The 25,757-nt window shown below is 33.5% G+C and overlaps 2 protein-coding genes across 4 annotated transcripts; both read left to right on the forward strand.

Moving 5' to 3' along the window:
* Window positions 981–17,934, forward strand: LOC109343671 (ABC transporter D family member 1-like). 3 transcript variants are annotated; one of them, XM_019582083.1, is made up of 26 exons: window positions 981–1,146; window positions 3,479–3,618; window positions 4,501–4,780; window positions 5,803–6,027; window positions 6,720–6,917; window positions 7,077–7,531; window positions 7,672–7,810; window positions 7,889–7,967; window positions 9,439–9,677; window positions 9,789–10,093; window positions 10,175–10,280; window positions 10,372–10,530; window positions 11,117–11,216; window positions 11,293–11,401; window positions 11,916–12,006; window positions 13,970–14,094; window positions 14,188–14,337; window positions 14,435–14,507; window positions 14,992–15,172; window positions 15,255–15,413; window positions 15,533–15,691; window positions 15,782–16,018; window positions 16,437–16,600; window positions 16,795–16,847; window positions 16,946–17,024; window positions 17,313–17,934. In XM_019582083.1, exons 2-26 carry the CDS (start codon window positions 3,557–3,559, stop codon window positions 17,397–17,399), a joined length of 4,014 nt encoding a protein of 1,337 aa, XP_019437628.1. In that variant the 5' UTR covers window positions 981–1,146; window positions 3,479–3,556; the 3' UTR covers window positions 17,400–17,934. The 3 variants fall into 3 exon arrangements, with proteins under 3 accessions (XP_019437628.1, XP_019437626.1, XP_019437629.1); XM_019582081.1 differs by lacking the exons at window positions 7,077–7,531; window positions 7,672–7,810; window positions 7,889–7,967 and adding exons at window positions 8,411–8,865; window positions 8,997–9,135; window positions 9,213–9,291 and having other exon boundaries at window positions 982–1,146; XM_019582084.1 differs by lacking the exons at window positions 7,077–7,531; window positions 7,672–7,810; window positions 7,889–7,967; window positions 14,435–14,507 and adding exons at window positions 8,411–8,865; window positions 8,997–9,135; window positions 9,213–9,291 and having other exon boundaries at window positions 982–1,146; window positions 14,188–14,339; window positions 15,020–15,172.
* LOC109343674 lies at window positions 21,531–22,297 on the forward strand. Its single transcript, XM_019582087.1, has one exon. It carries the CDS (start codon window positions 21,663–21,665, stop codon window positions 22,215–22,217), a length of 555 nt encoding a protein of 184 aa, XP_019437632.1. The 5' UTR covers window positions 21,531–21,662; the 3' UTR covers window positions 22,218–22,297.

Consider the following 25,757-nt stretch of genomic DNA (forward strand, 5'->3'; position numbering starts at 1 on the left):
ATTATGTATTACTTATTTTGCTACTAATAAGAAACATCAATATCTTTAAAATAAATAAATTAACTTTTATTAAAAAGCAAGTTATTTCTCATGTGGAAAAGAAAATAATACAAAATATTGGGTATGATAGAGGATTTGTGTTAATTTATTTTGGTGTGCATATATTGAAGCTTCAGGGTTTACTAGTGCTTAAGATCATATGCATAATTATTCCATACTTATTCTTCAATTCTTTACTTTGCTACCATGACTTTATTTATGGTTTAATTCAAATCGAAATATAGTGTAAGAAGAATTGCCCAATCAAACTATATATTTGACTTCATCTTCCGTGTCTTAAAATCAAACAATGATTTCCTTAACATACATTCCAAAAGGATGATGTTGGTTGAACCTTAAACAAATATTGCCTCATGGGCATGTTGAACTAGTCCTTATATCAATAATAATATAATAATTATATTATATATGTAATTAAACCAATTCGAAATCAGAAAATAGTCAAATTTCATCATACTACACCAATTAAAGATGATTTAGGAATGAAAAATTAATATTTTTCAAAATGATAAACTTAAATTCAATAGTTATTTGTATTATACTTACCCATTCAATTATTTTAATTTTTATATTCATAAATGTATTATATTTATTATAATATATATGATTTAATTAGTAAACTTATTGAATTACCATTATAGTATAATATTATCAAAATTAATATGTATGTATTGACAGTTGTATAATGTGGATAACATAATATATTGATCGTATAAATTAACTTACAACTATCGGTGCATACATCTTGAAGTATTTGGTTTCATACGAGTATCTTTGTAACATTCCTGTCCGAGTTAGAAACATCCACATATATTATCCAGTGAGTATTTTTTTCATCAAAAGACTCGAATCCAATACCTAAAAAAATCATATAACATTTGAACCAGCCCGTTAACTTTTGAAAGGTATGTAATAACTCATCTGAAAAGAAATTACAAAAAACCAGGAGAGAAAGCGAACTGACACTGAACCCGGTTCCGTTCATCGAATCAATGCTTCTGATTCTGACATATATCTTCTCAAATCCCTCAGCGGTTTCTTTTCTATTCGATTCTCTCTAGCTCTTCGCGCGATCGCAAATACTAGGTATTCTTCTTCAAATCTCTTCTCTTTCTTTATTCCAATTCCACACCTAACACTTATTTCACACTGTATGTAATTATTTGCTATCTTTTGATGTTAGATTTGGTTATTGAGGTTTGTTCTTATTGTTCATTCGAATTAGTGTAATTTTGTTGCTGATTCTTATTGCTGCTCCGTAATTTTTTGGATTTTTTGACTTGAATCAACGGTTTGCAACAAATGTTTGGTGGTAGTGATTAATGAGCTAGAATTTGATGTGTTATATAGTGATCTTGCATAGTTACTTAACACTATCCACATAGCAAGGTTAGACTATTACTCCTCTCTTTAGTTACATGATTAAGGGCGCCGTTTGTATGAAAAAGAAATAAGCTGAAATTCAGCTTTTACAATAAGCTAATATTATCAGTTTCTGGCGGAAATGTTTCTTTCAAATCATTTTAAGAGAATTAATGTGTTGATAATCAGTAGAGGGTGAGCCTTAGCGCAATGGTAAGGTTGTTGCTTGTGATCTCACATCCTGACAACTGTCTATTTGTTTTTTCTGGGTAAGATTGCATATGCATACCCTCCTCACAGCCCTGCTGATAGGAGCATCGTTCACTGGGCTGTCTTGACTTTTTTGAGAATCACGGACCCACTAATACTACTGCCTCTGTTGTTTCTTTTGCTACCTGAATGGGAATTGGGTTATTGACAGTGGTTGTTCCTTCATTGGGGTGTTTTGTCCTTGACTCAATTGAGCGCCAATTATGGCCACCAAGGAAGCACCTACGACACGAGACACAGATACAACACGACATGGACACGAGGGTACACCAACTTTTAAAAATTTAGGGCATTCACGACTATGGTATAGATGCAAAATTAATATAAGATTAATATAAAATCACAAATCTTAAAGTAAAAGAGGTGAATCATGTTTTAGAACTTAGCATCAGCCACTACAAACCTAATAAAATGCTAAATTTTATCTAATTATTGTTATATTTACATTTATAATGGTATAAAAAAATAGAAAGAGAATGTATGCATTGACAATATAAGTTTTGTACACTGTTATTGCATCTTTCACCATTCATATTTAATCATCATTGACTCTTAAATATAAGTAATACAACTAAATGGTGAATGATATACTGACTGTGTAAAAGTCTTTATACTCAAGTGCATAGATATTACGCTCTAAAAAGCATTAAAACAACAACAAACAACCAAGCCATAATCCTACTAGGTGGGGTTGGCTTATAAAATATATTTGAATGTTGTAAAATATAGCCATAAGTGTTTGAAAGTGTCACAGACACGATGGCAGTTTTGGAGTGTCCGTGCTTCCTTGATGGCGACAAGACATCGATTTGGCATATCATAGATATACTAGGACAAGTTGTGGAGCATATAATTATTTAATGTCTGTCCCTTTGTTGTCAAATATTTTTCGACATTTGAAATTTTCCATTTTTTAAAGTGGAGGGATCAATTTACATCGGCGTAAGTGGTTTTTCAGTTACACTCAATCTCAGTTATTGATCTTACTTTCATCTAATGGTTATTAAAGTTACAATTTCAATGATTATTGGATGAAAATTAGATCGACGATTGAGATCAAGTGTAAGTGATTTTCATTGGTGTAAATGAATCATGTTCCTTTTCTAAAGTTGTTCAGATATTTTTCTACTCTTAGTGGCTAAACTATAAGAGCAGATGTCCAAAGACAACTGTTTTGCAGATTATATAACTACCTCAGCGTTTGCAAATTTATATGGGATCATTTAAACTTCATAATGCTGGACAGTGACAGTCCTACTGAAAGGTTCCTGCCATGAGAAAAAACATTGGGAAAAGGGGAATAAAGACAAACTATAAATTATTTCAATTTTATGGAAGTTTGTTTATCTGTCATCCCTACTTGAGCTTTAATTCTACAATCATGCTTTGATTTGATGAGGTTACCATTTGGTCTATTTGTAGAGCACCATGTGCCAAGTTATAAATATTCTTATGTCCATGTAGTTTGACATGCATGTATGGATAAATCTGGAGTTTTCTCCTTGGAGGTCATGTGTTCGAGTCGTGGAACCAGCCTCTTGTAAATGCAAAGTCAGGTTGCCAAGTATTGACCTACATAGTGGGTTTGACCCCTTTCTGGACCCCATGCTTTGAGATTTGTAGCATCAAGTTGTCCTTTGCCCATTTTTAGTTTGAGATGTATGTAAGACCCTCATTAATGTCTGAGGGGCATGGTGTGCCTAAAAATGCATTGTCTAGATATTTATAATGCATGTAGTTCTGGTTGCTGATATATTATTTATTCATGGAATTTAATGACTGCTAGATTTTCTCACTCCTGACTATAAGAGGAGCAATCTCAACTCTTTCAACTTTTTGGCAAGGGAGGGGTTGATCTTCTGCTATGCCTTCCCTTCAGCTGCTGCAACTAACTCAGCATGGCCAGAGTTTTCTGGCTTCAAGGAGGTATTGACTTTTGCTCTATATGTTTCTCCTGGTGATGTTTAATCTCATATTTGAGGTTGCAGTGACTTACCATTTGACTAAATTTGTCTGCCTACTGACCTACTACATCAAGTTTACAATTTAATCAGCTATTTTGTTCATAATGGCCACATAAGTTCTGAAAAGTGCATGGGTTTCACCCATGTAAAATGCAATACATTTGCTAAAAACCATGAAACCATAAATAAATTGCAGCAATACTCAAGTCTTATGTAAGTTCCACCCAAAAGAAATACTAAATAGATGGAATGAGATAATGTTTATACTATTCCAAAATCCCTATGCTGCAATCTAAAGACTTCTAATGCTTTTATTTTAAGTTAAACTCTTAGAAACTGGTCATAATTATCAATAATTGCCATTAGAAGTTGGACTTTACAAACTTGCTTTCCTCAAGTATGATTTGCAGAGTGAAACATGAAAACTTGGAAAACTTAGTTACAAGGGTCGAGCAAAAAAGGCAAAACCTTTCTTGGCAGAAGAATTGATACAACGTTTTGTATTTGATCTTAAAACTTCTTTCTCAGTGGTTCTGCTTCTTTTTAAGTGTGTGCGTTATGCGTGTTTTGCTAGTTTGATTTTACATAACATGTTGAGTTATTTTTCTTAATTTTAACATTATCATCATCCGCTCATCTAAGAAATGTTTTTTTTCCCACTTTAATTATAATGGCCTTGTTTCCTTGTATTAGCAATACTATTTTCTTTTCTACTCATTGTACAGCTTATTTCATTTGCTGATTGGTATTAATAAAATAATTAGGTTGTTAGTAGGATAAAGGTCTGGTTGTGGTATACTGTAATATTTTTTGACCGTTGGTTTCTCATTGTGGTTAATGACAGGAAAACTTTACTACTTGCAACTGGTATCTTAGCTGCTGGTGGAGCAGCTGCATATATGCAATCTAGGTTTAGAGTTAATAAACATGATTTGTTAGGCCATTGCAATGGGCACAACAATGATAAAGAAGTCGCAAAGGATGAGGTTGTGAAGGATGCTGCTGATTCAAAAAATAAACAAAAGAAAGGGGGTTTGAAGTCCCTTCAAGTCCTTGCTGCAGTTCTTCTATCTGAGATGGGCCAATTAGGTGCAAGGGACCTTTTAGCTTTAGTTGGCATAGTGGTAAGCTGAATTTGTTTTGGATGTGTTAAAAATGTAAAACCATTCATTTGCCTTCACCCAACAGCTTAAGCTTTTGGGAAAGTTGGTTCTTGACTTGGTATCAAAGCCGCTATGACCAAATGGTTAGGAGTTCGTTCCTTGCTGTTCCCCATTCTTCTAAATAAAGAAAAGTTAAATTTCAGAACAAGGTATGGTGGGCCTGTGCATAGTCTTCAAGCCCGAAGGGCTATAGCATGAGGGGCGTGTTAGAAATATAAAACCATTCATTTGCCTTCACCCAACAGCTTAAGCTTTTGGGGAAGTTGTTTCTTTACAGGATCATCATGCATTATGGTTGCCTTTAATATTTGATGTAGTAGAATTACCATAACATAATATATGTATTCAAGTATGCATCATGGTATTTGATTCCCATCAATTTGTAGCTAAGATTATGGAATCAATTGTTTTTTATGCTGTGAAGCCTCACCTGCCTGGAAACATGTTATGTTTCATAAATGATTTTATTTTATACTAGTTGTTGGACTAGGAATTATGACTACAACTGTGATTGTTACATGGTCTGAAAGGAAGACAGAATGCTTGTATAGCAGACAATATAATTGTTATTGTTTATAAGGGTCAGGTATAAGAGTATAGGTCTTGGTTCCGATTTTAATAATATATATAGTTTGGATTTACTACTGTCTACTTACAATGATATGACATGTAAGCTTGCTCAGACCAAAGTAGAATGCATTTTGCAGTTGCCTACCTGTATGAATGTGAGTGCTTATAATATCAGTATATACACATGGTTGTGTAAGTAAATGAAATTGAGGGGGAAAATGAAGACTGATCATTTTATTTCAATGTCAAAACCTCAAGAAACTTTTTAGTTTTGTATGCACACAAGATATGAATATCAGAATATAGACATGGAAATTGTTGGTTGATCCCGACATGGAAATTGTTGGTTGATCCCCAAAGAACAAAATGATAGAGTTCAAATTAATGGCATTTGAAATCCCATGTATTTGCAGGTGCTGCGAACTGCTTTGAGCAACAGGCTAGCAAAAGTGCAAGGCTTCCTATTTCGTGCTGCTTTTCTTCGACGCGTGCCATTGTTTTTCCGGTTAATATCAGAAAATATTATTTTGTGCTTCTTCTTATCAACCATTCACTCTACGTCAAAGTACATAACTGGGACTTTGAGTCTGCATTTCAGAAAAATATTGACAAAGCTTATCCATTCCCACTATTTTGAGGTATAAACTATTGAACTGCATGCGAATGCTTAAATCTGTTTTAGATTTTCTTTGTTTAACTATTTGTGAACTTATATCTCTAGTTCCGACTGTCATATGAAGTGTCTGTATTTAGTTGTCAGCTTTTATCCTTCACAAGTCTGTTTGTCTTTCTTATTTTTCATTCTTTTTCATGTGTTTATTTGCCAAGTCTATTTTCTTGTCTATTTGCAATGTTTGAAAGTTAGTTTTCAATATTTTTAGAATTTGCCTGTTGATGCCTTAAGGTCTATAGCTGCCTTCTGCTGCTAAAAGAATATGGATAGTAGTAGACGTTAATGACTGTTAACCTGTTAGGTACAAGAACTTGAACTTATCAATAATATAATTTGAAAAGGGACAAACAGCCTGATGCTACAGCTTATTATTTGCTGGCATAGCTTTAAGGTCTTGGGCTGATCCTGTTCAGGACCATCCCAGATGCTTTTCTATATCTTCTTTCGTAAGTAGAAGTTACTTCAGAATGTTCTACTTTCTCCACAAAGAAGAGTAAATATTCAGTATATAATAAATTCTTTAAAATTCCAAGTCTGCAATGCCAGCTTTGGTTGTGTGTGAATAGTAGTCTTAATTGGCTTGTTAAGCCTATAGCTTTTATTGTAGTACTCTATTTGTTACTATTGCTTTCTGTTTATCATTTACTTTGCTTTCAGAACATGGTGTATTACAAAATGTCACATGTTGATGGTCGGATAACTAACCCAGAGCAAAGAATTGCCAGTGATGTACCAAGGTTCTGTTCGGAGTTGAGTGAAATTGTACAGGATGATTTAACAGCAGTAGCTGATGCAGTTCTATACACTTGGCGGCTGTGTTCATATGCTAGCCCGAAATATGTCTTCTGGATATTGGTAACTACGTAATTGAACTGTACATCTTCATAGATTTCTCATTAGCAGCTGCTACCTATACTTTTTGACTTTTTGCTGATGGGTGGAGGCTATTTAGAACTTAGGTAAGGTATTAGAATCAGTGCTTGTCTTCTCAATCTACTGTTCTGGCATTTTCAGGCCTATGTACTTGGAGCTGGTACCGTGATGAGAAACTTCTCTCCCTCATTTGGGAAACTTATGTCCAGAGAGCAGCAATTGGAAGGAGAGTATAGACAGCTTCACTCACGATTAAGGACTCACTCAGAAAGTATAGCATATTACGGTGGAGAGAGGAGAGAAGAATCTCATATTCAACAGAAGTTTAAGACCTTGGTTAGGCACATGAAAATTGTGCTTCATGACCAATGGTGGTTTGGCATGATTCAAGACTTATTATTGAAGTACCTGGGTGCTACTGTTGCTGTTATTTTGATAATCGAGCCTTTCTTTTCTGGCCATCTAAAGCCTGACAGTTCAACTTTAGGGCGTGCAGAGATGTTAAGCAATCTAAGATATCATACTAGCGTCATTGTTTCTCTATTTCAGTCTCTAGGAACCCTTTCTATCAGTGCAAGACGGCTCAGTCGTCTCAGGTATATTTGATCTTTCGTTTCTGTAATTTTTAGAATTTGACATTAGAGGCGTTTATTGGTACCCTGCTTGGCTCATGCAATTCCTTCATGAGATTCATTTTGTCCGCCTACATGCTCTGACCTATCTGTATGTACTACAGTGGGTATGCCGATCGCATTTATGAGTTAATGTCTGTATCAAGGGAGCTAAGCTTAGTGGATGAGAATCCTTCACTGCAAAGAAAAGGGAGTAGAAATTGCACAAGTGAAGCTAACTATATTGAATTTTCTGGAGTCAAGGCATGTAAAATATACTCAACCAGCTATCAATGTATTGTTTTCATCATGTTTTAATAGTGACTTTACACCCTAATTCAGGTTGTGACCCCCACTGGTAATGTCTTGGTGGATGATCTGACCCTTAAGGTTGAGCCAGGCTCTAATCTTTTGATTACAGGTAGCCATCTGAACTCTCTCTTTTGGTGGCTCTTCCTTTTCTTTCTTGTATTGGTTAACTCAGGCTTGAAGGCTGATGTGTTTTTGTTTTCCTGTTCTTTCTTTTGATTAATTCTTTGACATGTTATTGATGATTCTTTGGTTGAAGGTCCAAATGGCAGTGGAAAGAGCTGTACAGAGTTGAGTGAAATTGTACTGGATGATTTAACAGCAGTAACTGATGGACTTCTATACACTTGGCGGCTGTGTTCATATGCTAGCCCGAAATATGTCTTCTGGATATTGGTAACTATGTAATTGAACTGTACTTTTTCGTTGATTTCTCATTAACCATTGCTATCCATATTTTTTGACTTGTTGCTCATGGGTGGAGGCTATTTAGAACTTAGATAAGGTGTTCGAATCAGTGCTTGTCTTCTCAATACCCTCTTCTGGCATTTTCAGGCTTATGTACTTGGAGCTGGGACTGCAATCAGAAACTTCTCTCCCTCATTTGGGAAACTTATGTCCAGAGAGCAGCAATTGGAAGGAGAGTACAGACAGCTTCACTCACGGTTAAGGACTCACTCAGAAAGTATCGCATATTACGGTGGAGAGAGGAGAGAAGAATCTCATATTCAACAAAAGTTTAAGGCCTTGGTTAGGCACATGAAAACTGTGCTTCATGACCATTGGTGGTTTGGCATGATTCAAGACTTTTTGTTGAAATACCTTGGTGCTACTGTTGCTGTTATTTTGATCATTGAGCCTTTCTTTTCTGGTCATCTAAAACCTGATAGTTCAACTTTAGGGCGTGCAGAGATGTTGAGCAATCTAAGATATCATACTAGTGTCATAGTTTCCCTATTTCAGTCTCTAGGAACGCTTTCTATCAGTGCAAGACGGCTCAATCGTCTCAGGTATAAATGATCTTCTGTTTTTGTAATTTTTAGAAGTTGATATTAGAGGCTTTTATTGGTACCCTGCATGCCTCGTGCAATTTCTTCATTTTGTCTGCCTACATGCTCTGACCTATCTGTATGTGCTACAGTGGGTATGCCGATCGCATTTATGAGTTAATGGCTGTATCAAGGGAGCTAAGCTTGGTGGATGAGAATCCTTCACTGCAAAGAAAGGGAAGTAAAAATTGCATAAGTGAAGCTAACTACATTGAATTTTCTGGAGTCAAGGCAAGTAAAATCTATTCAACTAACTATTACTGTATTATGTTCGTCATGTTTTAATAGTTACCTGCACCCTAATTCAGGTTGTGACCCCCACTGGTAATGTCTTGGTGGATGATCTGACCCTTAAGGTTGAGCCAGGCTCTAATCTTTTGATTACAGGTAGCCATCTGAACTCTCTCTTTTGGTGGCTCTTCCTTTTCTTTCTTGTATTGGTTAACTCAGGCTTGAAGGCTGATGTGTTTTTGTTTTCCTGTTCTTTCTTTTGATTAATTCTTTGACATGTTATTGATGATTCTTTGGTTGAAGGTCCAAATGGCAGTGGAAAGAGCTCGCTTTTCCGTGTTCTAGGTGGTCTTTGGCCATTGATATCTGGATATATTGTGAAACCTGGCATTGGCTCTGATCTTAACAAGGAGATTTTCTATGTACCACAAAGACCATACACTGCTGTAGGAACCCTTCGTGATCAGCTAATTTATCCTCTTACTTCAGATCAAGAGGTTGAACCACTCACAGATAGCGGGATGGTGGAACTATTGAAAAATGTAAAGCTCACACATAATCCATGTCTTTCTCAATGTCACATGTGTATGTAGCAAACTGTATTTATATTTTGTTGACTGTTCTCATTGGAATTGCATGTATATGTATTCAAGGTTGACCTTGAATATTTGCTGGACCGTTACCCGTCTGAGAAGGAGGTAAATTGGGGTGAAGAACTTTCGTTGGGTGAGCAACAGAGGTTGGGCATGGCTAGACTTTTCTACCATAAGCCTAAATTTGCAATTCTTGATGAGTGCACAAGTGCTGTAACTACTGATATGGAAGAGCGGTTTTGTGCTAAAGTTCGGGACATGGGAACATCATGCATTACCATCTCACATCGTCCAGCATTAGTGGCATTCCATGATGTGGTTTTATCCTTAGATGGTGAAGGAGGATGGAGTGTTCATTATGGAAGGTTTGAACTTTACTGTACTGTTAATAGTTGTTCTGCTTTAGGCGTTTGTTTTTGTTTATAAGATTCAGATTTAAACTCCAGGGAGGACTCTTCTACTGAAATGGGGATTGATAAGATGAAGACATTAGAGACAACTCGACAGAGTGATGCCAAGGCAGTTCAACGAGCATTTGCCATCAACAAAAAGGTTTAAAAAATTTCTGAACTTTTTCTGGTGCTGCCTCCATTGTTCATTATTTTAGACTGATCATGATGAATTCCACACTTTCTTATCATAGGATTCTGCATTCTCAAATTCAAAGGCACAATCATATATTGCAGAAGTGGTAGCGTCATCTCCATCTATGAATCAGTCTATTTCATCATCTGTTGTTCCCCAAATCCGTGGTAACAAAAGGGTATTGCCATTTAGGGTTGCTGCCATGTCTAAAGTATTGGTAAGTACCTTCTGCAGATATGATTTTATAATGTTTTTACTTTGTGTGTGTAGTTGGATAACTTCCATGATAGTGATTAATCTATATGATGTGTTTATCATTTATAAAATTGAAAATCTTAGGTATCTATGATATTTGGCTGTGGTTATTATAAGCTCAAGAATCGTTCTTTAAACTAGTTTACTCCTGCATCCTACAGTTCATGTATATTTTTTATTCATAGTGGCATCGGTTTTAGGTTGGCTAACTTGCAGAAGGTTTTGTTCAGGCTTTGTTTGGTTGGCAAATTAAAGTAATTGTAATTTTCTCTGCAAGTGTGTCACTGCAATTATAATTTTCTCTGCAAATGTGTCACTGCAATTATAATTTTTTCTTCATTCTCTTTAAGCCTATCCTTTTCAATGATACTTTTCTAGTCTTCGTAAAAAAATACACGGACGTTCATGCATTATGTCCTTGATGTCTTTCTATGAGTATGAGCCAACAACCTTTCTTACAGAAGGATGTGCAATGTATGCACTTGAGTTAATCTATAACTACAATATAGTCTAGGCGCATCTTTCTGAAGTGCACTACTCGCTTTCAGGTACCCACTGTACTTGATAAACAAGGTGCTCAACTGCTTGCTGTTGTTTTTCTTGTTGTTTCAAGAACATGGGTCTCGGATCGTATTGCATCACTTAATGGTATTTTCTCATCTTTGACTTTTCATTACTCTGAGTGTCTATGCAGATGATGTTAAAAGATAATTTATGTTATCAGGTACCTCTGTGAAGTTTGTTTTGGAGCAGGATAAAGCTGCCTTTATTCGGTTAATTGGTCTAAGCGTTCTGCAAAGTGCTGCCTCTTCTTTTATTGCACCTTCTATAAGGTAATTGGTACAATCTGGATTCTCCTAATCCTTACCGAGATCTGATAATGCTATCTGTTTACATATGTGGTGGGTCTCCTCCAAATTGCACCTTGTACTTTAGATACTAAAGTACATGAATATGGAATAAATTCTGATGGAGATTCATTAACTGGGATATGATGATCTCAACCATTCTATTTAAAAAACTGAATTTCTTACCCGAAAAATGATCTCAACTATTCATCACATTCAATGGTCTAGATCGGTGCACTTTAACCTCTAAAGTGCATTTTAGAGGAGCCACACTTGCATATTATTGCTGTTGAATTTGTAATTATAACTGAAGGAAATTTATATCCTTGTTTAGTGAAAATTTTATGATGTATATATGTGTGTGTGTATAGATAGAAGAAACCCATGAGAAACTTAAATAGATAGTTTAAAGCATTTAAATGGGGGCAAAAATGTGAACTGGTTGGCATAAGAAGCATTTCAAGTAGCAAATTTGAGTGAAGTTTGTCTTGCTCTTCAGACACTTGACTGCCAGGCTAGCCCTCGGGTGGCGGATTCGTTTGACACAGCATCTACTCAAAAACTACTTGAGAAACAATGCATTCTACAAGGTAATTGGATATGAATTACTCATTAGTTCTTTTACTTCCCCCTATTAATTTAACATGATAAGCATGTTTTGCATTTGTGCTTGAATAATTAGTTATTATTTTATCAAATCATAATTAAGTATTAATTGTACTATTTAATGTGGAAATTTTCTTCAAAGAATTGTGGCTCAGTTAATTTTCCTAATTTCTAGTACTTGAAGATGGACTGATGAAAATAAATGACAGATTCAAAGAGTTTCACGTTTAAGCATTCTGCTTGTTGATATTTATATACAAAGATCAATGAATATTTCTTGTATTTACAAGAAAAATAATTACTGATTTTTACCATCTCCAATACTACATTTAACTCTTCTACTTCCAAGTATATCAGTTGTAATAGTTTCAATGTTGATTGTTATTTCTAACACTAATTCAAATGGTTTGAATGCTGATTGTCATTTCCAACACTCCCCCTTAAGCTGGAGCATAAAGATCAACTGCTCCATGCTTGCTGCAATATAATAACTGTGAGGACCTTGAAGGGATTTAGTAAAGATGTCTTCTAATCAATCATTTGAGTTTACAAAACCTGTACTGATTTCTCCCAAAATAATTTTTTCACGGATGAAATGACAATCAACCTCTATATGATTGGTTGTTCCTGAAAGACCAGGTTGGAAGCAATATGTCATGCTGCGTAAATATAACAAATTAACTTCATGGTTCGTATATCACTGAACTTCAATCCCTGAAGATGTTGTATTAACCATGCATTTGCATATAGAAAGAGACATATCTCGATAATCTGCTTTGACACTTGACCTGTAAACTACATTTTGCTTCTTTCTCTTCCAAGAGACATAGGTTTCCCCAAACAAAAGACAATATCCAGATGTTGACCTTCTATCACTGTGAGATCCTGCCTAACCAGAGTTAGCATAAAATGCAACATGTTGCTATAAAGCTTCCACTATGCACAGAGTCTAGGGAAGTGTTGGACTCACTATGTCGGTCTAATTAGCATTGGCATAACCAACAATATTTGCATGGCCCCTATTTTCATATATCAACCCCTGTCAGGGAGAACCCTTATATATGTCAAGATCTGAGCCATTACATCTCAATGACTATCCCAAAGACAATTTAGAAACTGACTGAAAATACTAACATCAAAGGATATATCCGGCCTAGTCAGTAATATAACCTAATCTCCCAACCATTATTTGATTCCTCCTTGTGACTGAATAGGACTTTCCTTCAAGAACATACTCTCTTTTGGAGATAACGATGCCACACTTTGTTTGTGCTATTTCAATCCTAAGAAAATATCTTGCTCTGCCCAAGTCCTTTGTTTTGAAGTTTCTGAACAATTATTGTTATGAATCTTTAGAACTCCAGATGAAACTGCTCTTCTTTTTGTTGTTGAAGGTTCTGCTAGACCTGATGGCAGAATCACAAATAACTTTGAGCAGATGAGGGACTGAGCCTGCTTTGATACCATCTTGAAATGGTTGATAAGCTTAAAGAATGAAAGATGGCTGCCTAGTACACGAGGCTCTCTCTCAAGCAAAGAGACTGTTTCTAGGATTTAAACCTATGACCTCCTTGTCACAAGACTAACGGCTTTACCGTTAGATAAAAAGTTTGTATGTAAATTTGCTTGAGTGAGTTTGGCTACTTAGCTGATTGATATTTATATACACAAATTAACGAATACATCTATTTACAAGAAAACTCGTTATTGATTTGTAGTATTTCCTGAGTTACATTAATTCTAATGGTTCCACCATTCCAATGCTGATTGTTATTTACATCAAGTAGCATTTACTTTGTTTAATTTCAGGAATGAAAAGCATGACTAATTCTCCGTCGCTCTGTTATGAATAATTAGAATCTATTCAAGACTCATTTGGCTTTGATGCACTTTAGACAGATGTTTAGTTCTTGGTTTCATATTCCTGTTACATGCTTACCTTTGTAGGTCTTCAACATGTCGAGCAAGAATATTGACGCTGATCAGAGGCTAACTCAGGATTTGGAGAAGTTAACAACTGACTTGTCTGGACTGGTCACTGGATTAGTAAAGCCTTCTGTGGATATCTTGTGGTGAGTACTTCCGTTCATAAAGTTGAGTTATTATATTACTTGTGTGTATTTTACTAGAACTTGAATTAACTGAGTGTTTCTGTTTTTCTCAAGGTTCACATGGAGAATGAAGCTGTTAACTGGTCAGAGGGGAGTTGCCATACTCTATACTTACATGTTACTTGGTCTCGGATTTCTTAGAACTGTTACTCCTGATTTTGGTGATTTAATAAGCCAGGAACAAGAACTTGAAGGAACCTTTAGGTAAAGCCATCCTAGCTTCTGCTGTCTCTGTCATGGCGCTAAAACAAATAGGGCCTTGGAAATGATTCTGACATTTTTTCCACTCCATGCTTGTTAGGTTCATGCATGAAAGACTATGTACTCATGCTGAATCTGTTGCTTTCTTTGGAGGTGGTGCCCGAGAAAAAGCTGTGAGCATCCCAACTCCAGAATATTAATGTCTATTCTTTAAGGTCTGCTTTTGAGAAAGTGAAAAATTAGGAATGAAAATTACTTCACATTACTTGGCACAAACAAAATGTGGATGGTTGATTAGTACAACTCATTCACACTCCACCAATCAATTTTTGGACGTATCTTTTCATGAATCTTTGCCAAGCAATAAGCAGTGAAAATCAAAACCACTCCTTTTCACTATGTTCTCACTCCCCTCTTAATTTTCCACTTTCTCATTTACCACTCCTTAAACAAGAAAACCCTAAATGTACTATTTGAGAAATGAATTTATTTGTTTTATAAAACTTAATTATTTGATGTTGGGCTATATAAATATGGGGATGTGATTAGATTGCAGGTTTGAAAGGAGAAGTTTGGATTATTTCTTTTGCTTTACCTTACACTACGAATTTGGGTTTATTGTGAGGCTGTAAGTTTTATTCTCTTAACATGGTGCAGATGGTTGAATCAAGATTCGGAGAGCTTCTCACCCACTCCAAGTATCTTCTAAAAAAGAAGTGGGTGTTCGGTATACTGGATGATTTTATTACAAAGCAACTCCCTCATAATGTGACTTGGTTGCTTAGCTTGTTGTATGCCATGGAACATCAGGGAGACCGTGCATCAATAAGTACACAGGGTAAGATTATTTGGGCTGGTGTCAGCTACTCGCTTTATCTGCCTTTTGTCCCTCATTCACATATATGGTACTGTACTTACAGGTGAGCTGGCACATGCACTGAGGTTCTTAGCATCTGTTGTTTCTCAAAGCTTTTTAGCTTTTGGTGATATTCTTGAATTGAATAGAAAGTTTGTAGAGCTTTCTGGTGGTATTAATCGGATTTTTGAGTTTGAAGAATTCCTGGAAGCAGCACAGTCTGGTATTTTATCATCATTACTTAGTTTAATAAGCAACCATACGAAATAATATGTTGATGCTTCAAAGCAGTAGTTATTTACTGTAAGTCATCATGTGCTAATACTATCTTGGATGATACAGGGAATTTCATCAGTGATGGAGATACACTTCCAGAGAGGGATTTTCGTTCCAAAGATGTTATTTCTTTTTCCAAGGTTGATATTGTAACCCCTACTCAGAAGATGTTGGCCAGGGAGTTAACATGTGACATTCAGCTTGGAGGAAGCCTGCTCGTTACTGGTTTGTATAATTAATTTATTTTATTGCCCTTTTAGAAGAGGGAATTCTCATGATTAGAGTTTAAATCTTACACATGTTATATGTTAAAAGGTCCAAATGGAAGTGGAAAAAGTTCCATTTTCAGAGTTCTCAGAGGACTTTGGCCAGTTGCAAGTGGAAGACTCTCTAGACCGTCTGAAGATCTCACTCAAGAAGCTGGGTCGGGTTGTGGCATTTTCTATGTCCCTCAGCGGCCCTATACATGCTTGGGTACCCTGCGGGATCAAATTATATACCCCCTGTCCCGTGAGGAAGCAGAGTTTAGGGCATTGAAGATGTATGGAAAAGGTATCTTTGGTACATGAAATAAGACCTGCTCCAGATATGCCCTTTATATTTAAATTGAAGTTTCTGACTATACATTAATATACATTAATAATAACTGACTATACATTGATTTGACTCAACTGAAGTTTAAAATATTGATACCCACTTTGCTTTTGATTAATAATAACTGGCTATTAATATGTCCATTTCTGTATCCTACAGTTGCGATAATCCGTGCAATGTATGTAGGTGTTAGCCATGTTGATAGTGTTGAGAATTTTCTCCTTTCTATAAATTTAGTTGGGCAAAATTATCTTGGTCATTTTTTTTTGCAAACCAATAATAACTTCTTGTTCTCTTCTAATCATTCAAGGGTGCATGCATATGTTTATTTTGTCCTGCCATTTTAGTTCTGATCGTTGTAATCTTTGTAATTCAGGTGAAGTACATCCTGACACTGGAAATTTGTTGGACATGCGCTTGGAAGTTATTCTAGAGAATGTTCGGTTGATTTATCTTTTAGAAAGGGATGAAAGAGGCTGGGATGCAATTCTAAACTGGGAAGACATTCTTTCTCTTGGGGAACAGCAGAGATTAGGCATGGTATGTGAATCTAATCTGTAGTGAATTTTTTTGAAGGTATTCTGTACTAACTTCAGAATGAGTTTGATGAACTTCTTGAATATGTTTTAATGTAGTATATAGGCCTTCAACCCATGATTAGAGGAACAAACTTTAATCTGTTTGTAATATTCCTCTCTTGTTTCGATTTTAACATTTACCTTCTGTTCTGTAAGGCACGCTTGTTCTTCCACGAGCCTAAATTTGGTATCCTGGACGAGTGCACGAAGTATGTATGGCTACCTATGCATTTTTTTCTTGTGAAATTTTGTTTCTTATTTGTTGTTAACCTTGTTTTATTCTTCCTCTTCAAAAACATAATTGCAGTGCAACTAGCGTTGATGTTGAAGAACACTTATATGGGGTTGCAAAGGATTTGGGAATCACATTTATTACTTCCTCACAAGTAAGACTCTCTCCGTATCTTTCTTTTTTGAAAACCCCCTTTATCATATGATAAGTTTAGTGTTTTAAGATTAGTTCACTAGTTTGTTGTTCTTGTTTCACTACAATTCGGATTTTGTAAACGTTCTGATTGTGTTTTTATAGATACAGTACACTCTTTCTCAGCGCACAACCATTTGATTTTTATCTAGTTCTAGTTGAACAAGTTGTTAACTTCTCTAAACTTAAACATGTATATTATTAGCCATCTAGATCTGTTCAAACTAATTATATTTGCTACTATCCCCAGCGTCCCGCTTTAATACCATTCCATTCCTTGGAATTACGGCTGATTGATGGCGAGGGCAATTGGGAGCTTCGAAAAATCGAGCAATGATTTCACCAAGGTAGTGTTACTTCAGACTTATTGTTACTATCTGAGATGTGAGATGTTACCAATTCTTGAAGATACTAGCTGAATGCAAGCAGAAATTACATTTGCCAATGACGCCAGGATCGTATTTTCTTTCATTTTTGGGTTATCATATTCTCCAAGCTTCATTTTTCACTCCATTGATTTGTGGGGGCAAACAAACTCAAACAGCACAATCAACCAGAATTGTTGATAGAGCACACGGCCATCTCATGATTATGTACAGGTTTTAGGTAGTTGATAACCTAATACATTAATTCATATTTTTTAGTCGTTGAAAGTCTTGTAATGATTAATATTGGTTTATCAATAATAAAAAAAGAAGGTGGAAATAGGAGAAATTCTTAGGGATTATATTGTTGCTTGCATAATTCCATCTTATTTGTAAGCTTCAATGCACCAATGTGATTGTTAATTTGTTATCTTGTTTCTGGAATGTAGACATGTTTTGCAGTATGAAACTTGTCAATAATATAATTGCTGGGACTTTTTACATTTATTCAAATTTTACCATGTTGGTAAAATTTTGGAAAAAGAACTTGACTTGAACCTTAGGAATTAGGATTCTATTGTGTTGGGTCCTTTAATATAAGAAAAATAGTATTTTCTGTTACGTATAGTTGTTACTTAGCATCACTATCATGGTTGGATTTTGACCATAATTTTAGGAGGTGAATTTAGAAAGAGTAAATATGATATTTTTAAGGTGAAAAGCAAATGAGATTTAAGTGGGAAAATTATAATAAGCTATATTAGAGTTGGAAGAGGGGAATGAGCTACATAATATTGAAGAGGTTGAAGTCTAATAGAGTTTGAAGTAAGGATTTTGAAGAGAATAATGAAATTTCTATTAGACAAAGAAAATGTAGAAATTGAAGAATCAAAGGATTCGCATGAGATTTTTGCTTAGATAGAGAACTTCTTACTGAGTGAGATTGGGGCAAAGTGGATCTTCTGTTTATTAAGAGTGTGTTTGCTTTGACCATTTTCTGTTTTCATTTTCAATGAAATCAGAAAATAAGCGTGAAAATATGTCTACTTTGTTGTTTTCATTTCGTATTCAGAAAACATGACCTTCATTTCTTGAAATTTTGAAAATAAAAAAAAAATGTCATTTTCAACATTTCCAAAAATAAAGCAATGACATTTCATTGAAATTTTTTTAAGACTTTTTACCTTCATTTGTTCTATATCTTTTGATGTTTTAGTATTTTCATATCATTCCAATTTTTTGATGTAATGAAAACTTAATACACATTTATATTTTACTTTCCTATTATACCCTTATATATTACTCCTCTTTTTATTACATGTTTCTTCATTTCTTTTTTTAATACATCTTTCAAAGTGCATTAAATATTAAATTTTTATATCATTTAAAAATTCTTAAAGTATGTGCACAATCTTAAACATCAAATGATGTTACTCTTTCACTTATCAATAAAACACTAAAATAAGTTGATAAGTACTTTTATATCACCATAGATCCTCCTAATAGAATTTATTTATTTATATCTCAACATAATAATTTTTTTCGCATCTATTATAATACTGTAAAATAGTTCGACGATGAATATGATAATATATGATTTTGGTATAAAAATTGATGTCTCTTGAATTTACTGCTACCTTAATTAAATAATACAGCATTTGTATATTACTAATTTATGTTAGTTTTTTTGGAGAGCACTTGCAACTACATGATGCTCGTTATGACCTTCCACATGTCTTTGTGATACCTAATGACCAAATCCAGCTATTAAAGATGATTAATATATTGTTGACATAAAATCCGTTGAAAAAGAAAATGCAAATATCATTTGTGAATACATCTGACGAAATCATTGGTATTACCACTTTAGTTACTAAAATTTAGAATTGAACTAGTTATAAAGGCAAGTGTCATGGTTTGTGAAGTTTACAATGATTGATTTTGAAAATAAAAATGATAATAACAAACATGTTTTCAAGAAATGAAAAATGATTTTTGAAAATGAAAATAGGAAATAGAAAGAGAAAACATTTCTTAAAACCAAACACACCCTAAATTTCTTTCATTTCTTTTGTCTAATAATTTCTTCATGTTCATAAAGTCATATAGAAGTGTTATTGAGTTTTATTTTTATGCGTTTTAAACTGTACCCAGAAAATTATATCTACGATAACTTCGAAAATTATAAGGTCTGCTTATGATCACTAATATTGATGAAAATCTTCTTTTATGAAGCATATAAAAATACGTGATCAAGATCTGGTGAAGAAACCCAATCGTTGATAAAAGCACCATTGCATGCAGTATATTATGATCAGATTATAAACACTAGAGTCTGACATATGTCACTTTCTTCTCAACGTGTGAAATGCAAATCTAAGTATATATTTGCATTTTATATATACTTAAACAAATTCATTTATTAACATGTATACATGAGCTTGATCATCATAGTTTTTTATATATATATACATGAGTAAATTACACCGACACCATGAGTTTTAGTGAAATTACACAAACTATCCATCACTTTTCTATACCTACACAACCCTCCCCAAGTTTTTATACTTTCATTACACTGACCACCACATAAGAAATAAATGTAATCTTTTAAACAAAAAGTTAAACAAAACATAATATATTGTGTAGACAAGTCTAAATAATATACAAATCAATGTATCTTTATTATTTTTGGTTACAAAATACATCAACAATTCTAAAGAAATGTTGTTTAAATCGCTCTTATCACATTTTTGTTTAAAATATTACACTTATTTCTTATGCAGAGGTGGTCAGTGTAATGAAAGTATAAAAATTATGGGAGGTTTGTATAGGTGTAAAAAAGTGAGTGGTAAATTGTATAATTTCACTAAAACTCAAGGAATGTCAGTGTAATTTACTCTATATATTTGTTACACATTTGTAAGTGATAAATCACGTGGTACAAAATGTTTTTTGCAATACGTGCCACAGTTCACGTAAAGGCACTATCACTATGAAGTTAGGTCGAACTGAAGAACCACTCTTTGCACTAAGTCCATAGGGATGAGGATTGATGAGGGAAAATGAAAAAGTGTGAGGGGTGAGAGTGAAGTGGAAAAGTTTGAGGAATGAGGGAAATAATAAAGAAAGAGTTAAGTGGGAAAATGAGTGATGGGGAAGATATTATGGAAAATTCACAAGAAAAATGAGGTGTAAATATTGTTGGGTGAGGGTTATTATTTTATTAGGGTTATTATTTAATTGAATACTTTTGAATTCCTTTATGGGCAATAAAATCCAAATAGGAGTGGATTAAGATCACTGACAAATACATCACATAACATGTTCCCTTTATATATAATCACACTTTTTTAGAGTATCCAAATCTTATAGTTTATTATTAACATGTGGCTTGAGAAGTAGGAAATATGTGTAGTTCATTACAACTAACTAGGTACCAATATTTTTTTATTAACAAAATGTTGATCTAGTGATATAAAGTCTTGCTAAAAAATTATTGAAATGATAACCACATACCTTGAAAAGAATTAATGCCTACCTAAAGATGAAATAATACTAATGGTAGTACAAAAAAGATACTAATATTTTATCTATCATAAAATAAAATAGATAAGTAATAATCTTGTTTATTTTGATCTTTCCATCTTTTGATTAATGGTGGGTGATTTCAACGAGATTATTGAATTGTAAACCAATACCATTGTAAGTTGAATGAATCATTTTAGAAAATCTAGCCTTTAGAGATTCTAAGAGGCTTTATTTATTGATATATAATCTTCACTACAATCTTGTGTGATCATAGATCTCTTTTAGGGTTAGATAATATGCACAAACAGTGGGTGATATCAACATGACTTTTGAATTGTAAACCAATGCCACATTGCAACTTGCAAGACCCATCTTAGAAAATCTAGCTTTTCGAGATTCTCAAGAGCTTTCTTTATTAACATATAATCTTAGCCACATTAATCTTGTGTGATTTAAGATATTGTTATTGTTACAATGTTCACATATTGGCAAAAGCAGCTTCCTCTTTAAGTGTTAGTGGCAAAAGCAGCTTCCTCTAGAGCACTTCCAGCTAATTTTTCCAACACACATCTATATATATATATATATATATGCATAGAGCCCTCCATATCCAAAAAACTCAACAAAACAATAACCCAAAGAGGCCTTCTCTCTCACACACACATAGCTAAAACACATAATTAGCTACACTTCTAATCTTCTTAATGGGTTTGTCTCATAAGTTTCCTTCCTTTAGCTTTGAACTTCGAATAATACAAGCACAAAACATTGAGTCCATCAAGTCAACCGGAAATTCATTATTTGCTAGGTTCTATCTTCCTATAGGAAACAACAAAAGAATTCAACTCAACACTAAAAAGGTTTCCTCCAAAGCTACAATACCCTTTTGGAATGAGTCCTTTGGTCTAGAATGTTCATGTCCTCAAGAATTCTTGGAGACCCTTAAGAAGGAAAGTATGGTGTTGGAGCTAAGGCAAAGCAAAAAGAGGATTTGGGGGTCACATCTTGTGGGCAAAGGTGAGATTCCATGGAAGAAAATTCTTGAGTCACCAAATATGATGTTTAAAGAATGGGTGAAGATAGATTTAGCTGAAGTGCAAGTGGAGATAAAAATAAGAGTGACTTCAACGGAAAAAGAAGAAAGTAGTCTAAATAAGTGGGACAAGTGTGGATGCAAATATGACCATGATCGCCATGCATGGTTAAGTGCGGAAGATTATGACATTTTTACACTAGGTGCAACTTTGGAGGCATTTTGAAATTTAATTTAGCAATAGATAGACTTACATCATTAATTATAGGAATGATTCTTTGATTTGAGTTGTCTTTGTACTTGTTTCTTTTCCATTTTAAAATATAATTTTGCCCTTGAGCATTGGTTATTTATTGTTTCATTGTATAGTAGGTATATGATTTTATTTCTTTTAATTCATGTCAAATCAAACAGTCACAATTGTTAAATCTCCTTTATTAGCAAAGCTTTTGTGTTTCTTCACCAAAAAAAGTGGCGTATTCTTCTACAATGGAAACCTAAAAATTATCAAATTATTAATGTGAAGAAGAGTCTTCTCATTCGATTTTGAGATGATGAGACATTAAGAAAAGGAAGAAAAAAAATTAAGAGAAAAAGATATATATTTTGATAATGTATGAGATTTATATATTGTCACTGCATCATCCATTATTTATATTTAATTGTTATTCACTCTTAAATCTTTATATTAACAATGCAATGCATGTATGTTACACTTAACGATTAAAAGTCTTGCTACATGAAAAGCAATCACAAATTAATATATACAGTTTTATTAGCTTTCTAGAATAGCATAATCCTTCCCAAGTCAATACGTATTTTTTACCACATATGCTCTCAGGAATATTTTTCAAATTGTTTTGACAAAGTTTTAAAAGGATGAAAATGAGTTACAAGATTCTAAAAATGACTTTTTAGAAAACCAAGTACCATGTTATTTGACAGAAAAATGGGACAATAATCGATTACTTCCTATGAGTAATCGATTACTCTGCTGGACAGAAAATGTACAGTACTCAATTATCACTAGCAAGTAACTGATTACCCAATGCTCTTATTGTAGTTTCAAATTTGAAACTCAACCTGCATCTTCGCAAATAAACCAATGATTTCACAAACATTTTGTACCTCCTGAAAAGCACTTGAGAATCTTTTGAAACTCTACAACTAATATCCTAACTTACCACCTATTTTCATACACTTAAATCATACTTTCATTTACACTTTTGCATTCAAGTTTAACTTAGTTTTTCAGAAAAAAATTCTAACCGACAAATTTGATATAAAATAGCAATGCTGTCGCGGCCAAATAAAGAGTAAGGGGTCATCTAATCCACAAGGACTTGCTAGATTATCGTCTTTCAATTAACAATTATTATTTTAAGATGTTGTTCAAATGGTTTGTTGGTCTCATAGAATAATTCAAGATTGTAATATGCTAATAAACAGAGTTGGGATTAAACTTTCTACTTACTATCAATATACACACGATTCATTAACACAAATTCATTTAGTAATGGTTATTTTACAAAAAATGACCTCAAAATTACTAAAAGCTAATGTCTTAGTCAATTTAGCAACTTATGCGATAAAACTGTATGTCTAACAACTCTACACACAAAATTGAGATTTATGACTAACATAACATACTTCTATGTCCAATAGTCTATGCGTGTGAATTTGAGTTAAATGCAACATCTTAATTGTATTAGCCACTAATGTCTTAGTCTATACTAATAGCTTATTAAAATAGCTATATGTCTAGTAGCTAGATTAACAAGATTAAAAATTATGAACCATTACACATACTTTTAAATGTAATAGTCTATGTTAACAAGTTTGAGTTATGAAGTTATAAAATTAGTTCTATGTCTAGATACCAATAAAATATGAGATGCAAGTTTATATAAGTCTATAGCTAGAAAATATATCAATTTTTGAGTTATGCAAGTTCAGACTTATGCATGAATTTCTGTAAGTATTTTATTCACAATTCATGCAATAAGATAATTAAACTTAAAATAAGCATTAAGCACATACAAAAATCAAAATAATCAAAACGTCATGAATTAATATAAGTTAAATCAATGTGTATACATGAAGCTCATATTATATTCAATCCCAAAAGGGGGAACTTAACTACTCATGTTCACACAACGTAAGTAAGATAAGGCTAAAATACAACTCATGGGGTGGTAGGACTATTCACAATTGCATTTTATATATACTTAAACAAATTCATTTATTAACATGTATACATGAGCTTGATCATCATAGTTTTTTATATATATATACATGAGTAAATTACACCGACACCATGAGTTTTAGTGAAATTACACAAACTATCCATCACTTTTCTATACCTACACAACCCTCCCCAAGTTTTTATACTTTCATTACACTGACCACCACATAAGAAATAAATGTAATCTTTTAAACAAAAAGTTAAACAAAACATAATATATTGTGTAGACAAGTCTAAATAATATACAAATCAATGTATCTTTATTATTTTTGGTTACAAAATACATCAACAATTCTAAAGAAATGTTGTTTAAATCGCTCTTATCACATTTTTGTTTAAAATATTACACTTATTTCTTATGCAGAGGTGGTCAGTGTAATGAAAGTATAAAAATTATGGGAGGTTTGTATAGGTGTAAAAAAGTGAGTGGTAAATTGTATAATTTCACTAAAACTCAAGGAATGTCAGTGTAATTTACTCTATATATTTGTTACACATTTGTAAGTGATAAATCACGTGGTACAAAATGTTTTTTGCAATACGTGCCACAGTTCACGTAAAGGCACTATCACTATGAAGTTAGGTCGAACTGAAGAACCACTCTTTGCACTAAGTCCATAGGGATGAGGATTGATGAGGGAAAATGAAAAAGTGTGAGGGGTGAGAGTGAAGTGGAAAAGTTTGAGGAATGAGGGAAATAATAAAGAAAGAGTTAAGTGGGAAAATGAGTGATGGGGAAGATATTATGGAAAATTCACAAGAAAAATGAGGTGTAAATATTGTTGGGTGAGGGTTATTATTTTATTAGGGTTATTATTTAATTGAATACTTTTGAATTCCTTTATGGGCAATAAAATCCAAATAGGAGTGGATTAAGATCACTGACAAATACATCACATAACATGTTCCCTTTATATATAATCACACTTTTTTAGAGTATCCAAATCTTATAGTTTATTATTAACATGTGGCTTGAGAAGTAGGAAATATGTGTAGTTCATTACAACTAACTAGGTACCAATATTTTTTTATTAACAAAATGTTGATCTAGTGATATAAAGTCTTGCTAAAAAATTATTGAAATGATAACCACATACCTTGAAAAGAATTAATGCCTACCTAAAGATGAAATAATACTAATGGTAGTACAAAAAAGATACTAATATTTTATCTATCATAAAATAAAATAGATAAGTAATAATCTTGTTTATTTTGATCTTTCCATCTTTTGATTAATGGTGGGTGATTTCAACGAGATTATTGAATTGTAAACCAATACCATTGTAAGTTGAATGAATCATTTTAGAAAATCTAGACTTTAGAGATTCTAAGAGGCTTTATTTATTGATATATAATCTTCACTACAATCTTGTGTGATCATAGATCTCTTTTAGGGTTAGATAATATGCACAAACAGTGGGTGATATCAACATGACTTTTGAATTGTAAACCAATGCCACATTGCAACTTGCAAGACCCATCTTAGAAAATCTAGCTTTTCGAGATTCTCAAGAGCTTTCT

Source organism: Lupinus angustifolius, chromosome LG03 (genome assembly GCF_001865875.1).
Source record: "Lupinus angustifolius cultivar Tanjil chromosome LG03, LupAngTanjil_v1.0, whole genome shotgun sequence".
NCBI lineage: Eukaryota > Viridiplantae > Streptophyta > Magnoliopsida > Fabales > Fabaceae > Lupinus > Lupinus angustifolius.

Excerpts from the sequence above, each read along its gene's own strand:
- LOC109343674 (XM_019582087.1), top strand. The coding sequence starts at position 21,663 with ATGGGTTTGTCTCATAAGTTTCCTTCCTTTAGCTTTGAACTTCGAATA.
- LOC109343671 (XM_019582083.1), top strand. The coding sequence starts at position 3,557 with ATGCCTTCCCTTCAGCTGCTGCAACTAACTCAGCATGGCCAGAGTTTT. Across the intron at positions 6,028-6,719 it reads TCCATTCCCACTATTTTGAG|AACATGGTGTATTACAAAAT; the intron begins GTATAAACTATT and ends CTTTGCTTTCAG. Across the intron at positions 6,918-7,076 it reads AATATGTCTTCTGGATATTG|GCCTATGTACTTGGAGCTGG; the intron begins GTAACTACGTAA and ends TGGCATTTTCAG.